Source organism: Polypterus senegalus, chromosome 10, assembly GCF_016835505.1.
Source record: "Polypterus senegalus isolate Bchr_013 chromosome 10, ASM1683550v1, whole genome shotgun sequence".
Taxonomy (NCBI): Eukaryota; Metazoa; Chordata; class Cladistia; order Polypteriformes; family Polypteridae; genus Polypterus; species Polypterus senegalus.
Genome location: NC_053163.1, coordinates 75,733,284 through 75,746,827, shown reverse-complemented (window position 1 = coordinate 75,746,827; position 13,544 = coordinate 75,733,284). Strand labels below are relative to the sequence as shown.

Here is a 13,544-nt window from a genome sequence, read left to right as displayed (position 1 = left end):
TGCAAATTTTAACATCTTTAATTCTGCCACCTCCAGCTCTGTCTCTTGTCTTTCGTTAGTGCCACCATTTCCAACCCATATAACATAACTGGTCTCACTACCATCTTGTACACATTCCCTTTTACTCTTGCTGGTACACTCTAAATCACTCCTGACACTCTTCTACACCCACTCCACCTTGCCTGCACTCTCTTCTTCACCCCTATTTTACACTCTCCATTCCTCTGAACTGTTGATCCCAAAATCCACCTTCGTCAACTCTACTCCCTGCATCCTCACCATTCCTCTGACCTCCCTGTCATTAACACACATGTATTCTGTCTTGGTCCTACTGACCTTAATTCATCTCTTTTCTGGAGCATACCTTCACCTTTTCAGTGTATCGTCAACCTGCTCCCTACTCTCGTTACAGATCAAAATGTCATCAGCAAACATCATTGTCTCCGGTCTAATCTTCTTTGTCAACCTGTCCATCACCACTGCAAATAAAAAAGAGCTCAGAGCCAATATCTGTACACATCCGTCACTCCTACCACAGACCTCACCACTATCATACTTCCCTTGTACATATCCTGTACAACTCTTACATACTTCTCTGCCAATACCACAACTCCTCTCTAGGCACCCTGTCATAAGCTTTTGCAAGTTCCACAAAGACAAAAATGCAACTCCTTCTGGCCTTCTCTATACTTCAACAACACCCTCAGAGCACACATTGCATATGTAGTACTCTTTCCTGGCATGAATCCATATTGCTACTCACTAATCATCACCTCCTTTCTTAACCTAGCCTCAACTACTCTTTCCCATAATTTCATGCTGTGGCTGATCAATTTTATTCCCATGTAGTTACTACAGTTCTGCACATCACCTACCAGTACACTTCTCCACTCTTCAGGGATCCTCTTACTTTCCAAGATTGCATTAAACAATCTCGTTAAAAACTCCACTGCCATCTGTCCTAAACACCTCCATGTTTCCACAGCTATGTCATCTGGATCAACAGCCTTGCCATTGTTCATCCTCTTCATAGCTGTCTTTACTTCCTCCTTGCTAATCTGTTGCATTTCCTGGTTCATTATCTGCACATCATCCAATCTTGTCTCTCCTTCTCATCATTCATCAACCTCTCATAGTACTCTTTTCCATCTGCAACTCTACTGTTATTTATTATGTTTGAAAAATACATTTGTAACAATAGATCATATACAAATCTCTCTATTATAAAAGAAAATCCTGAGACAAGACAAGACCTTTGCCAAGAGATTTTTTCAAGTTGGTAGAGGGGGTCTCACCCTCCTCTCAACCATTTCTGGTTAATGGCCCACGGCCACAGTCCTCTCACATCTCATTTGTGTGAATGCTTTTGTCAGACACAGTTTTTGCGCTCCCAGCTCTTATAAGTTTTTACATTTTCCTCACTTTAAATTCCCAATAAAAGAAGACTTATTATATCCAAATGTTATTGATCTGTTTTATCCCAAAGGATTAACAGCAGCAGAAATGAGTACATGGGCAATCTTAGCACCGAGAAACGAAGTCAAATGAACTAAAGCGAGAATTGTCGATCAGTTACAGGTTAAATGCATATCAATAGACTATGCTGAAAAAGTTGGTGGGGATAGTGCGGAAGATGAAAACATCAGCTAACAATATCCCATAGAATATCTACAACCATTAACACCATCCAGTCTTCCAGCGGCCAAATTACTGTTGAAAGAAGGATGTATCATAATGTTAATGCGTAATTTATGTTCGAGTGATGGGCTATGCAATTGAAAAGATTAGTTTTATTGAAAATTGGTCGAACAATTCTGACATGTAAAACAGGCGACAAGAAAGGTAATGTAGTACATATTCCTCAGATAACAGAGGCCAAAGGAGATCTTGATATGCCATTTGTATTAAAACGTTTACAGTTTCCCATTAGAACAGCTTTTGCTATGACAATTAACAAATCACAGAGACAAACATTCGAAAAAGTCGGTTTATTTATTAGAGAGAAAGAAAAAATACACTCATGGGCAGCTACATCGTGATAACGCAAAGTACAAGTCCAAACACGGAATCAAAATTCAATGCGATATTGAAGAAAAGTTAATTACTTGTGTAAGTGTAAGTTTAAAAAGTATTTGCGTATTAATTTCAAAGCCAAACAGAATGAAAATATATAACGCAACGAATACCTCTAACGCAACATGAAAAATTTTCTTTCAATTTATTACATTTTACTGTTTATTACTATGGTTAATTACTCACTGTAATGTAAAATAGTTAGTTCTACAATATTATGCATATGTACCAATTCCCATGAAAATAACAATCTGTTTAAATTGTACATCTGCTTCCTCATATGTGAGCAGCAGAGCCGCAAAGTGGCTAACGCATAGCACCTGCCTGGGGGTTGGCGAGTGAAGCGAGCAGGGGGCAGATCCCCCTAATTAAACAAAAGTGTATTTCGAGAAAAAAACCTGTAAAAAACCAATATTAAATATCAAAAATGATGACAGTATGCAATATTATTGAAGAAAAATGATAACCTTTCGGAAAAGTGTTGTTCTTTTCTTCACTTCCTCTCCAGCCCTTTCAATAGATGGCAAATTCCTTGGTGTGCCACCTAAATAAAAAAAAAAAAAATGAAACAGCAAAAAGAAAAAATTATCATCAGACCCAAAACTTAAAATGAATATTTCCTTAACAATGGCAGAGACTCTGTAAACCATTATTTTATGCCACTAACCTGTAGCTATTAAGCATTTTTCATATGAGATTTCAGAGCCATCATCTAGTCTCACCTTGTTTCCCCGGGCATCCATGTGAACAACCTATGAAAAATAATTTAAAGTAGCCATAAGCAAAATTATGTAAGAACCAAACTTAGCAATTTCTGACTTGCCTTTCACAAAATCTCTGTCCTTATAACGCAGCCATTTAAGGGTAAATTCCTGGAATATTCTGCACATTTGTAGAGATTCTGAAGATATTAATAGATATATCCATGAATTTATATTTATATATATATATATATATATATATATATATAAATAAAAGTTTGCCTTAACCAGAAACAAGTAAAACTGCACTCAGAGGAGCATCAATGCCACTTAATGCGTCAAGGGGAAACGGTCTTAAAAATAGTTATAGCATATGACAAACACGAACATACTACATTGGCAAAAAGAAAGCATAGTCGCTAGTCAAAACTCACTGACAAGGATAGATGGACACTTCACAAAATTTACCACAAAAGTATAGCTTCAGAAATTAGCACAGGATTGTATCTATATGAAACAGCTTCGTATGAAACAAGCATTTTGCAAGCACTGTCACATGAAAATTGCCTTTTTGGACTTACCTATAAATAATATGAGTGTGTATTATAGTTGGAAATGTCAAAATGTACAATGTCTCTATTCAGCATCATGTTACTACTGAAATAGTATGCGACACGGTTTGTCTTTTCAGATTGCTCTCTCATCTTTGCACTTCACTGCCAGAGACAGAATATTTTTACTTATTTATTTTAATTGGACAGCTTTGATGTTACCAAAATACTTGACTACTTTCTATCAGATACGAAACTATAGCCTTTTAATTTTCAAATTGTAAAAATAAGCCTAATTGTAGGTAGGTTCTGTCCTTCCTTTCTACCATGGCAACTCATTCCCGTCCACATTACAGGTATGCTTTTATACTCATGCCATCAATAATCCAATAATGTTGGATTCTTCAGGCACAGAAACTTAAATTAAAAAGAAAGCAGAGAAGCACACATTATACACAAAGTCTCTCTTCTATTTCTCATTCAAACCCTTTAAGCTGCATACGTGAGGCAGCAGCATTAACTACTGTAAAACTATGCTACCCATCATGAAAATAGTATGTTACAAATATGTAACATTCTAGTCCTAAACATTTGTAGGCAACCATACTAAAAAAAAACAAGGGCTCAGTTCAAAATATGTCACCAAGAGCTAAATGTGGAGGATGTACTAATGTATTACTTACAACAACCAAGTATTCCTAATCTTATTGAGAAGACCATTAAAAAACTTGAAATTCGAAATATTTAAAAAAATATATACCAGAGGGATGAATGAATCCAGTAGTTTTTCTTATTAGGTGTAATAAACTATATGAGAGAGAGAGTCCCAAACCGCAGATGCAGCAATGCCCAGGACACTTTTGGGTTCAAATAAAAGATGTTTAAATGCAGCACCTCTCCAATAATCACAATCCCAAAGATTAGCAAAAATATACAAATTCTTCCTCCTTTCTTCATCCCATTCAGTGTTGCCCTCTGCCTTCAAACTCTGACTCAACTACATAAGGCAGCAGGCCCCTTTTTATGCCAGACCCAGAAATGCTTCTGGTGCCACACCATGTCTTCCAGGGAGCATTTCTGGGCTATAAGGATGTGTGTGTATATTATATATATATTATAATGACCAAATCCCATATTTCCAGGCTTTATCCACCAGGCCAAGTATTCAGCCTTTTCAATGCAGACAATAAACATACTTTATGTACTAAATTCATGTAAGTGTAACAGTATACATACCTCTCCTATGTTCAGATCAGACCTTGATCTATGGATTATTATAGTAGTAACTTTGTATAATACAGTATTCTGCTACTCAACAAAGCAGTAATATTGGTGTAGAAAATATACATAAAAGAAGTTATTAAGAGAACCATTTACCTTTCTGTCATTAAGTACAGCTACTCCTCCATTTTCTACGTAAGGCAGATCCTGTGGGCTCACGTAGAAAGAAAGTGGTTGAAAATAGATACTACAGAAAAAAAGAAGAAAGGAAATTGATAAGCAGCAAATATAACATAGCATTCTCAAACTCCAAGGACGGTAAAGGGGACAACTTAATTTGGTAGTAGTGGACACATTACAGGATAAAGCCTTGAAAAGGTCCACAGTAGGACTCCCACACACCCACATGCACACACATACATAGGAAGCCAACTTGAAATCAATAAATAAATAAATAAATAAATAAAATGTGCAAACTACACATGGTCAGCTATCACTGGATTCAAATCCAGGAGAAAGTGACACTGTCCTTTGTATCCCTATTCCACCCCAAGTAATACCACATACAAGTGTATATCTGAATTTGAATTTTGTCCAAGAAATATCTTAAAATTATTATGATTTGAATTAAGCTTTAAAGTCACCTCCTTTCTTTTCCATTCCACTGCTTAAATCTTAATGTCTCTTTCACATTTGGATCATCAGAGAACCAGAGCTCTTTGGAAAGTGGTGGACGCATGTATGGCAGAACTGCTTCTTCAGAGACAATAAGTACCTATCACAGATAAAAGTGGATATACAACTTTTAAAATAAGGATGAGTGATCGTGCTACCATGCAACCTTGAACCGGATTATCAATGTAAAAAAATTAATGGATAGTTTGACACTGTTCATCAGGAATGTTTAAAATTAGAGAAGGAAATACAACAGGTTAAGTACATATGCTGATGTAATATACACATTAATTGTCAAAGAAAAACACATGAATATAAACAAACATTTTTAAAAATTCAGTACATTTTTTTGGAAAGAGGACAGTGCAACTATACATATTAATGTTTCTGTTTAAAACAAAACACCATTTTGGATGCTTATTATCTATTATTCAGGTCCTCTTGTCACTGTTGCATGAAGTCTAATTTGTAAAAGAAAACTGAACAAGGCAAAATCAGTTTTTAACCAGTTTTTGTTCCTCAGTTATGTGAGTTATATTAAGTAGAAAGTCCAAACTAAAAAAAATTGAAGTAACATTACAAGAAAGAAAGACCTAGTAATTACAGTCCATATACACAAAATGAACTACTGTTGGTCTAAGTCTGCCCCCTACTGGGCACTACTGACAATCGACTTAGACACATCACTATGAAGTTTGCACTGTTAAAGAAATAAATGAAAATAAACAAAAGAAATGTAGCAGTAATAGTATCAATTCTGTCAATAGAATATGTAGAAATACACAAAGATGGAAATAAAATCTGAATACTAAACTGTGAACTTAATTACACTTAGACAACCACAGTTTTAATACTAATTTACAACTATTTGCCAGATGTATCTCTTTGATTTTAATATTTAAGTAGCACAGCATATTTTGAATAACACCGTTAAAATTAATTTCCATAACCAAAAGTGTCTATGTAAAATAGACACTAAAAGTATATCAGCATGGCTACAAAAATGTAGATAGTTAGCATACTCCCAATATTTAGATCCATTCTGGATCAATAAGGGTCTGGAAAATGTGCTTTAGATGATTTAGAAATAATCAATACCCGAAAGCAGATCTTTACCAAAAAAATCAGCAATCATCAAAATGACAGCATTAATCAGGAGCTAATGTTAAGAGTGACTTGTACAGGTCAAATCCTGTAATAGCCAATACTGAAGTAACAAAATGTTCAAAATAACAAATACTTTTTGTTGGCCCGGACAAACATTCATACAACATCATGTTTGACGAATAACAAATGTTTTTTCGACCCAAAATAGCCAGCAAATAAAATAATGCAATGGCAAAAATACTTAATGCCATGATTACACTTTTGCCGAGTCTCGGGAACCCTGCAACAAGCTGTCCCTTTGTGGTTAGACCAAAAGAAAGGGACAGTCTGTTGCAAAATTTCCAGTCTTGGGTACTCTCGGCAAGACTGTAGGTGCAACATCATACAGGTATCGCCGAATTTTGAGTCAGTGCTCAATCAAGTGTCCACATGGGTGTGTGTGGATACTGTACTGTTCAAGTTTCATAACGCTTCTCAAAGTTTTCTTTGCAATAAACAAAAAACTGAGAAACGGTGTTTGTTCATTTTTCTTTCAGTGTAAACTATCCTGGAAAAAGCTAATTCTGAAATGAAAAATGACGTGGCAAAAGCATTCGGAATCGCACCTTTAACACTATCAACAATTTTCCAAGGATCAAAAAAATAGATGACAAAGTTAAAGATCGGGCATTAGGACCTGAACAATAAATTAGAAGAATGTTTGTATTTCCATATGAAAAAAAAGTTACATTTAATGTCTCATTTTCATTCTGTATTCATATCTATATTTCTATAAAAAAAAGTCTCAATTTCAAATAAAATATTTTTTCAGTTTAATAATTTTTTTTTTTTTTTTTTAATATAAACTACAGGTATTGTCAAGTGTGGGTCACAGAGTTAGTTGCATGAGACAAGAAGGTGAGTCCAGGTTTCCAAGGAAAATACAGATACTTTATTAGTGTATATCGAAGGCAGGTAGAGTCTCAAGACTTCATCCAACATAGAAGCTGTTACTTCAGCACTCAAGCACACAAAATAGGAGCAACAACAGGGGGGCAATCGCCTTGCTTTAGAACCCATCTTCAGATTAGAATTACTGCTGTGGCAGACCAGGAGAGTGCAAGGAAGAGCAGGTCAAAGCCCAGTATTAAATGTTCTAAACAATGTGCAACAAGCACATTACATTATAAGCCTGATGCTGCAGAGGACAACCCATTTGCCCTTGGTTTACTGTTTACCAGACCAACAGTATGATGATGTAAAGGTAAAAGTTGTAAATGTACAACACAGATATCACTGTACATGAAAGTGGTTTGGGACCGCAGATGATGAGTTTCAAATAAAAACAGTTCAGTGAGTTGCCTCAGTTTTCATAAATGCACCACTGCACCCACCGGCTCTTATTCAAATCTACCTTTCTTTCAACTAGCAAAGCACACACTTACCATCATACTGGAATAGCAGTCTTAATATACTCAGGACTTACAGTTGCTGCAGCTCTCAGAAGCCACAGATATACCTTTCACTGATACTGACTCAAAAACAGAGGTAGATTACAGCAAGGAGGAATTATACAGAAGTGGACCTCGTGTTGCTCGACAGTAGTCCTCTACCATGGTGGAGAGAGAAAGCAGCCAAATTCCCAATGCATGCTTCTCTGGTGAAATCATAAATTTGTCCCTGCTAAATCTGTGCCCAGTGAATGAGTTTTCAACTGCAGAGGATATTGTTACAGTGCAGAGTGTTTAAATTCTTATTTTTCTTAAACAGAAATAACATTATAAGTTCTTCGTAGATCCAGTCAGGACTCACAGCTAAAGGGGCCAGAGTAAGGCAATCAATCAGAAAATAAAACGACAAGACATTATTGAAGCAATGTTTGTTGATAACATAGGAAACAAAAAGTTTAAATTTGTATGGCTTTGCAGTGCAGTGACTTTACTTAGTAATTTATTAGGGTCATAGCTGTCACATTTATACAGTACAGTGAAATGCATACTTGTATGTGCTGATCAAGATGCAACACATATTGTGTTACAGCAGTAACATAATAAAAAAGGACCTCAAATATTCACGTCAAAAATGTGAAATCAGTAATTAAAATGCACAAAACTGAATTATTCTTCTATACCGAGAAAAAAAGACTTCCATCCAACATTACCACTGGTTGATGAAAAGAATTTATTGTGAAAGGTGTCCTGAAGTTGGATAAAATAATTCTGTCACTGCCAACTCATTTGGCCTTCAGCACCCACACAATGACTAAACAGTAAGCAGGAGGGGAGGCTGAATAAGATGTGGCTGGAGGTGGAGCAGGATGATAAGAAAATGGGTCTTACACCATCGCTGCTCAGCATCATGAAGAGTGAAAGAAAAAGATGTTGGGGGGTTGTTTGGGGTTGGGATTATAATTGGGTAACCCGGATAAACCCTGAAAATGATCTTTATACCAGTGATGATGATGATAATAATACTCAATCAATAGCACATATTTCCAATTTAAAAATACAAAAATATAGTAATAACAAAAATGCAAATGAATGCAATGTTTTCAGCTGCCTATTCTGTTTGAAAGGTCCACAAAACTCACAAACTTTTTCTCTACCAAATGCTGACAGTATCTCAATCAAATCTTAGCAACAAATGTATATATGTTTCACTACCTTTACTCTCATGTTTCACTACCCAAACGCTGGATATATCAGTGGAATAAGTAACATCTTGTTTCTCTACATGCTTTGAAAGAAATTTGGATATCTTGATCTTTCAAGAAACTAGCTACCAAATACGAGAGAGAAAATCACTTGCTGCAATAAAGTCTCATAATAAAAAAATACTGTACCTTTGTGAAAACAGTTTAAAATTACCACCCTTTTAATATGCATATAATCTAAATATGTAATGTAAAATGCATAAACATTTCTCACTTAAAGTGACCTTTGTTTCACTAGTGGACTGGTATCCCCTTTGCCACCAATGTAAGCTTTTCTAATTGATGTGATGCTCCATAAAATTACTAAACACAGCTTCAGCCAAAAAATAAGTATCTAGGTAAATACTCATGCTGCTGTTTGTAAAAATAATAACCTTTATATCAATTATACTGTACCTTTTCATTATGTGGCGCCATCTCACATAGCTTAGCAAAATCTAATGCCAACAGTTGGCCAAATAATAGATTAATCCAATCTCCAGCCAGAATCTAAAAATGTGTTTGATCAAAATGGTTAACAACTCACCCTTGCACCTGGATCTCTAGCTCGAATGGATCTTGCTGCTGCAAAAGATGCTGTACCACCACCAATAAGGAGGTAAGGAGCATGCGGAGGTATTTCAGGCCGTGCCTGAACAACTGTCGCTTCTTGAGCTGAAAATCAAATAAATAAGGAGAGTGATCTTCAATGCTACTTAAAATACAACAAATTTTAATCAAAACACCTAAATCTACAGTTATATTTAAAAATTAAAAAGAATGCATTAATGTATCTGAATTCAGCAAATCCTCCATATAAAATAAATACATTTTTATAGCATATTTTCAAAGAAAATAAACCACATTATACGAAGTAAGCATAAAGTCACAAAACTTGTTTATTATTGGAGACCAATACAATGATAAATTGGTCTCTCCTCCTAGGCATGATATAAAATTGTGTTGTCTCAAATGCCGCGATACAGAATACTGATAATACAAAATGTGACACTATTGTATATTGTGTGACATTACCACATAACTGAAATGAAACATGTAGGCAAATGAAACATCTTTAGTTGAAAGCAGGGAATTTGATTGAAAAATCTGACTGAAAAATTAGAACTAAGGTGTAACATGATGCACTGAGTAAACTTTGACAGAACCTTTATTCAATGCCTGTGTAATGATGTAAAAGTAAAAATTGTTGATGCGCAACATAGCCATTACTGTACATGAAAGTGGGCTGGGACCACAGGTTTTAAATGTTTCATACACACAATTTAGTGAATACTATTCTCTGATGAGTGCAGCATCAACATTGTTTCATAAGTCCACTACTGAATCCACAGGCTTGATTTCAAATGGGACTCTACTGGAACCAGTAAAGCTCAATTTATTGGAACAGTTCTCATTATATATTCAACTGCTAATTGAAGCAGCAATCAAATAGGGGTAGATTATAGCAAGAAGGAATAATACAGCAGTAAATCTTGTATTTCTCTCAATAGCAGTCCTCTAGGTGTGAAGAGAAAGCAGCCACATTTCCAGTGCTTATTTTTCTGGACAAATCATATATTTGTCCCCAGTTAGCAAAGACGATATTATCAAAGCAGAGAGATCTCAGCTTCATGCATTTTTGACATTCATTTTTCTTAAAAGGAAATACATTATAAGTTATTTGTAGATATAGTCTGGAACTACAGCTGACAAGGTCAGTAGGGTATTTTGGATCAATGTGTGATGTTAACTCACAAAACAAAAAGATAAATTTAACTTGGCATGGTTCTGTGGTGCATTAACTTTGTATAATAGTTTAACACTAGAATTACCGGAGCCTACGAAAAAACTCGTAATTCCGTCCCACCTTAAATCGCTTCTTAAAATCGTTTACAGCTCTCCACCAGCGTCTTTTGTCATCTAAATGTGCTGATAAAAATCAGGCTGCAAGCAGCCGGCTATTCCATCCCCCCACCGACTTAGAACGTGCACAAACTTCTCCCAGCTCATGCCTTGATTGATTATCTGGGAGTGAAGTGGAGTTTTAGAGTGGAAATAATAGATCATTATTTGGAACACACGCATTTCCGTGTGTTCCGTTTCTATAATCCGTGTAAACACATTTTTAAAACAGAAACGTTTTTCATATTGTAGTAGTAAATGACAAAATGTAAGCATAAACTATATAATGTATGAAGCCTGAAGTCCAAATATCAAACACTTCCACAAAAGGTACAAATATAATAGAACAAATATGCTTTTATTCAAAAATATAACTGCAGAAAAAAGCCACCTTAGCATGCCATATTGACACATGCTTACTACAGCTACCACGGTAGCATAATGGTATCAGCCACTGACTAGTATCCAAAAGGCCATGAGTTCGATCCCACATGGTTCACTTTTGAGAAGTAAACTGCTCTTATTCTTACTATTTTAGAATAAAAACACGCATTTGATTTCAGTGTGTAACAGCCAGTAATTTATGATACTTGTAAAGGTTAGTTTGTTTTTTTTATTCACTTTTCATTCTCAGTCTCAGTCGTGTTCAGGATCCTTCCCTACCCCCCATCTGAGAATGCTGCTTTCACATAAAGATGCGCTGTAGCTCTGCAGCGTACTTGTGACTGCATTCTCGTAGCAATGCTTGCGAACTGAAGTGCCTGCGTGCACTTTTCGTGGCATTACGTCTATTTTTTTGAGCATGCCCGTGTCGCTCAAACACAGGAACATATGTTGGTGTACAAGAATAAAAAAACAAGTGCACTTTTATTCTAGACTATAAGTGAAGAAAAAATAAAGCAAGTTACAGTAGGCGGTTGATACAACAGCTTGCGTGGTGCAATGCTAAGAACTGCTGATTTCCGATCCGTGCTATATAAAATCATCACATTCAAATATTAACAATTTCCACACACCCTTCCTACATTCACGACATGTGTACTTGTTGCAGTGTACACATCTCTCTGTGCTATGGTTCCTATTACACTGAATGAGCACCTGACATTGTACTTTCTTCCCTATATAAATAACATTCGAGTATAGCGCATCTCCAAATAAATCACATTTGAGTTATAAGCGCATCTTTATGTGAAAACAGCATTGTCAGATTGATGGGGGGGAATCGTGAACGCGACTGAGAGAATGGAACTGAATAAAAAAAAAAAAAAACTGAAATCAAATGTATGTTTTTATTCTAAAATAGTTAAGTACATGCAATATTATTTGAAAACGAACAGCGTCAGATCGGGTTTGAATACACGCTGCGACGCTGAACTCCCTGTCTATCTACATAGTAATAACAGTAATTTTATTATTATATAGGAGCTTCCCTGTCTGCCTATCATATAGTGCCTTTCCTTCCAACCTATCTATATATCTATCCCCTTAGCTGTTTTTTATATATCTATTATACAGTGCCTTCCCTGTTTATTTATATATCTAGTGCCTTCTCTGCCTGTTTGTCTGTCTGATTGCATATAGCGCTGAACTTTTTGCTCTGTACTATTCTGTCCTCTGCATGGTTTGAATATGCGCCCGATCTGATGCTGTTCGTTTTCAAATCATATTGCATGTACTGTGCGTTGAAACTGCTGCACTGAATAAGCTGACTACTTCTGTAACAGCGTCAGGGTGTATTCAAACCCGATCTGATGCTGTTCGTTTTCAAATAATATTGCATTAGTGCGATGATGTTTTTACATATATTGTCTCTTTCATTCATCTTGCGGTTTGTAATCAGTGACCGCGTGTTTTTCCCCGATCTTGCCAGTTCGCACATGTTGCTGTATGGTGCCGTTTCTTTTGTACTTCAGGACATGCAGAGGTCATGTCATTGACCAGCTCCTCCCGTGTAGTTCTGGGCTGATTCCTCACCTTTCTTATCATCTGTGATACCCCACGAGGTGAGATCTTGCATGGAGCCCCAGACCGAGGGAGACTGACAGTCGTCTTTAGCCTCTTCCATTTTCTGACAATTTCTCCAACAGTTGATATTCACCAAGCTGCTTGGCAATTGCCCTGTAGCCCTTTCCAGCCTTGTGGAGGTCCACAATTTTGTCTCTGGTGTCTTTTGACAGCTCTATGGTCCTGCCCATGGTATAGTTGGAGTCTGACTGACTGTGGGGTGGACAGGTGTCTTTGAAGAGCTCAGACAGGTGCTACTAATTAAGATTACTAAGTAGAGTAGAGGTGGACTTCTTAAAGGCAGAGTAACAGGTCTTTGAGAGCCAGTATTCTTGCTGATTGCCAGGTGTTCGAATACTTATGTACAGCAGTGCAATACAAATAAATTCTGTACATATCATACATCAATGTGATTTCCAGAATTTTTTTTTTTTACATTCTGTCTCTCACAGTGGGAATGCACCTACAATGTGAATATGAAATTATATATATATATATATATATATATAATATATATATATATAAAATATATATATATATATAAATATATATATATATAAATATAAATATATATATATATATAAAATATATATATATAATATAATATAAATATATATATATATATATATATAATATATA

The 13,544-nt window shown here is 35.8% G+C and overlaps 1 protein-coding gene across 2 annotated transcripts in view; it reads right to left on the bottom strand.

Annotated features, from left to right (window-relative positions):
• aifm1 (apoptosis inducing factor mitochondrion associated 1) overlaps positions 1 to 13,544 on the bottom strand; it is a 69,242-nt gene that overhangs the window by 27,182 nt on the left and 28,516 nt on the right. For both annotated transcript variants that reach the window (XM_039765991.1, XM_039765992.1), the window contains 5 exons: positions 9,547 to 9,674; positions 5,191 to 5,321; positions 4,703 to 4,793; positions 2,741 to 2,825; positions 2,541 to 2,617 (listed from right to left, as the gene is read on the bottom strand). In XM_039765991.1, coding sequence (XP_039621925.1) covers positions 2,541 to 2,617; positions 2,741 to 2,825; positions 4,703 to 4,793; positions 5,191 to 5,321; positions 9,547 to 9,674 — 512 coding nt within the window. The remainder of the gene's footprint in view (positions 1 to 2,540; positions 2,618 to 2,740; positions 2,826 to 4,702; positions 4,794 to 5,190; positions 5,322 to 9,546; positions 9,675 to 13,544) is intronic.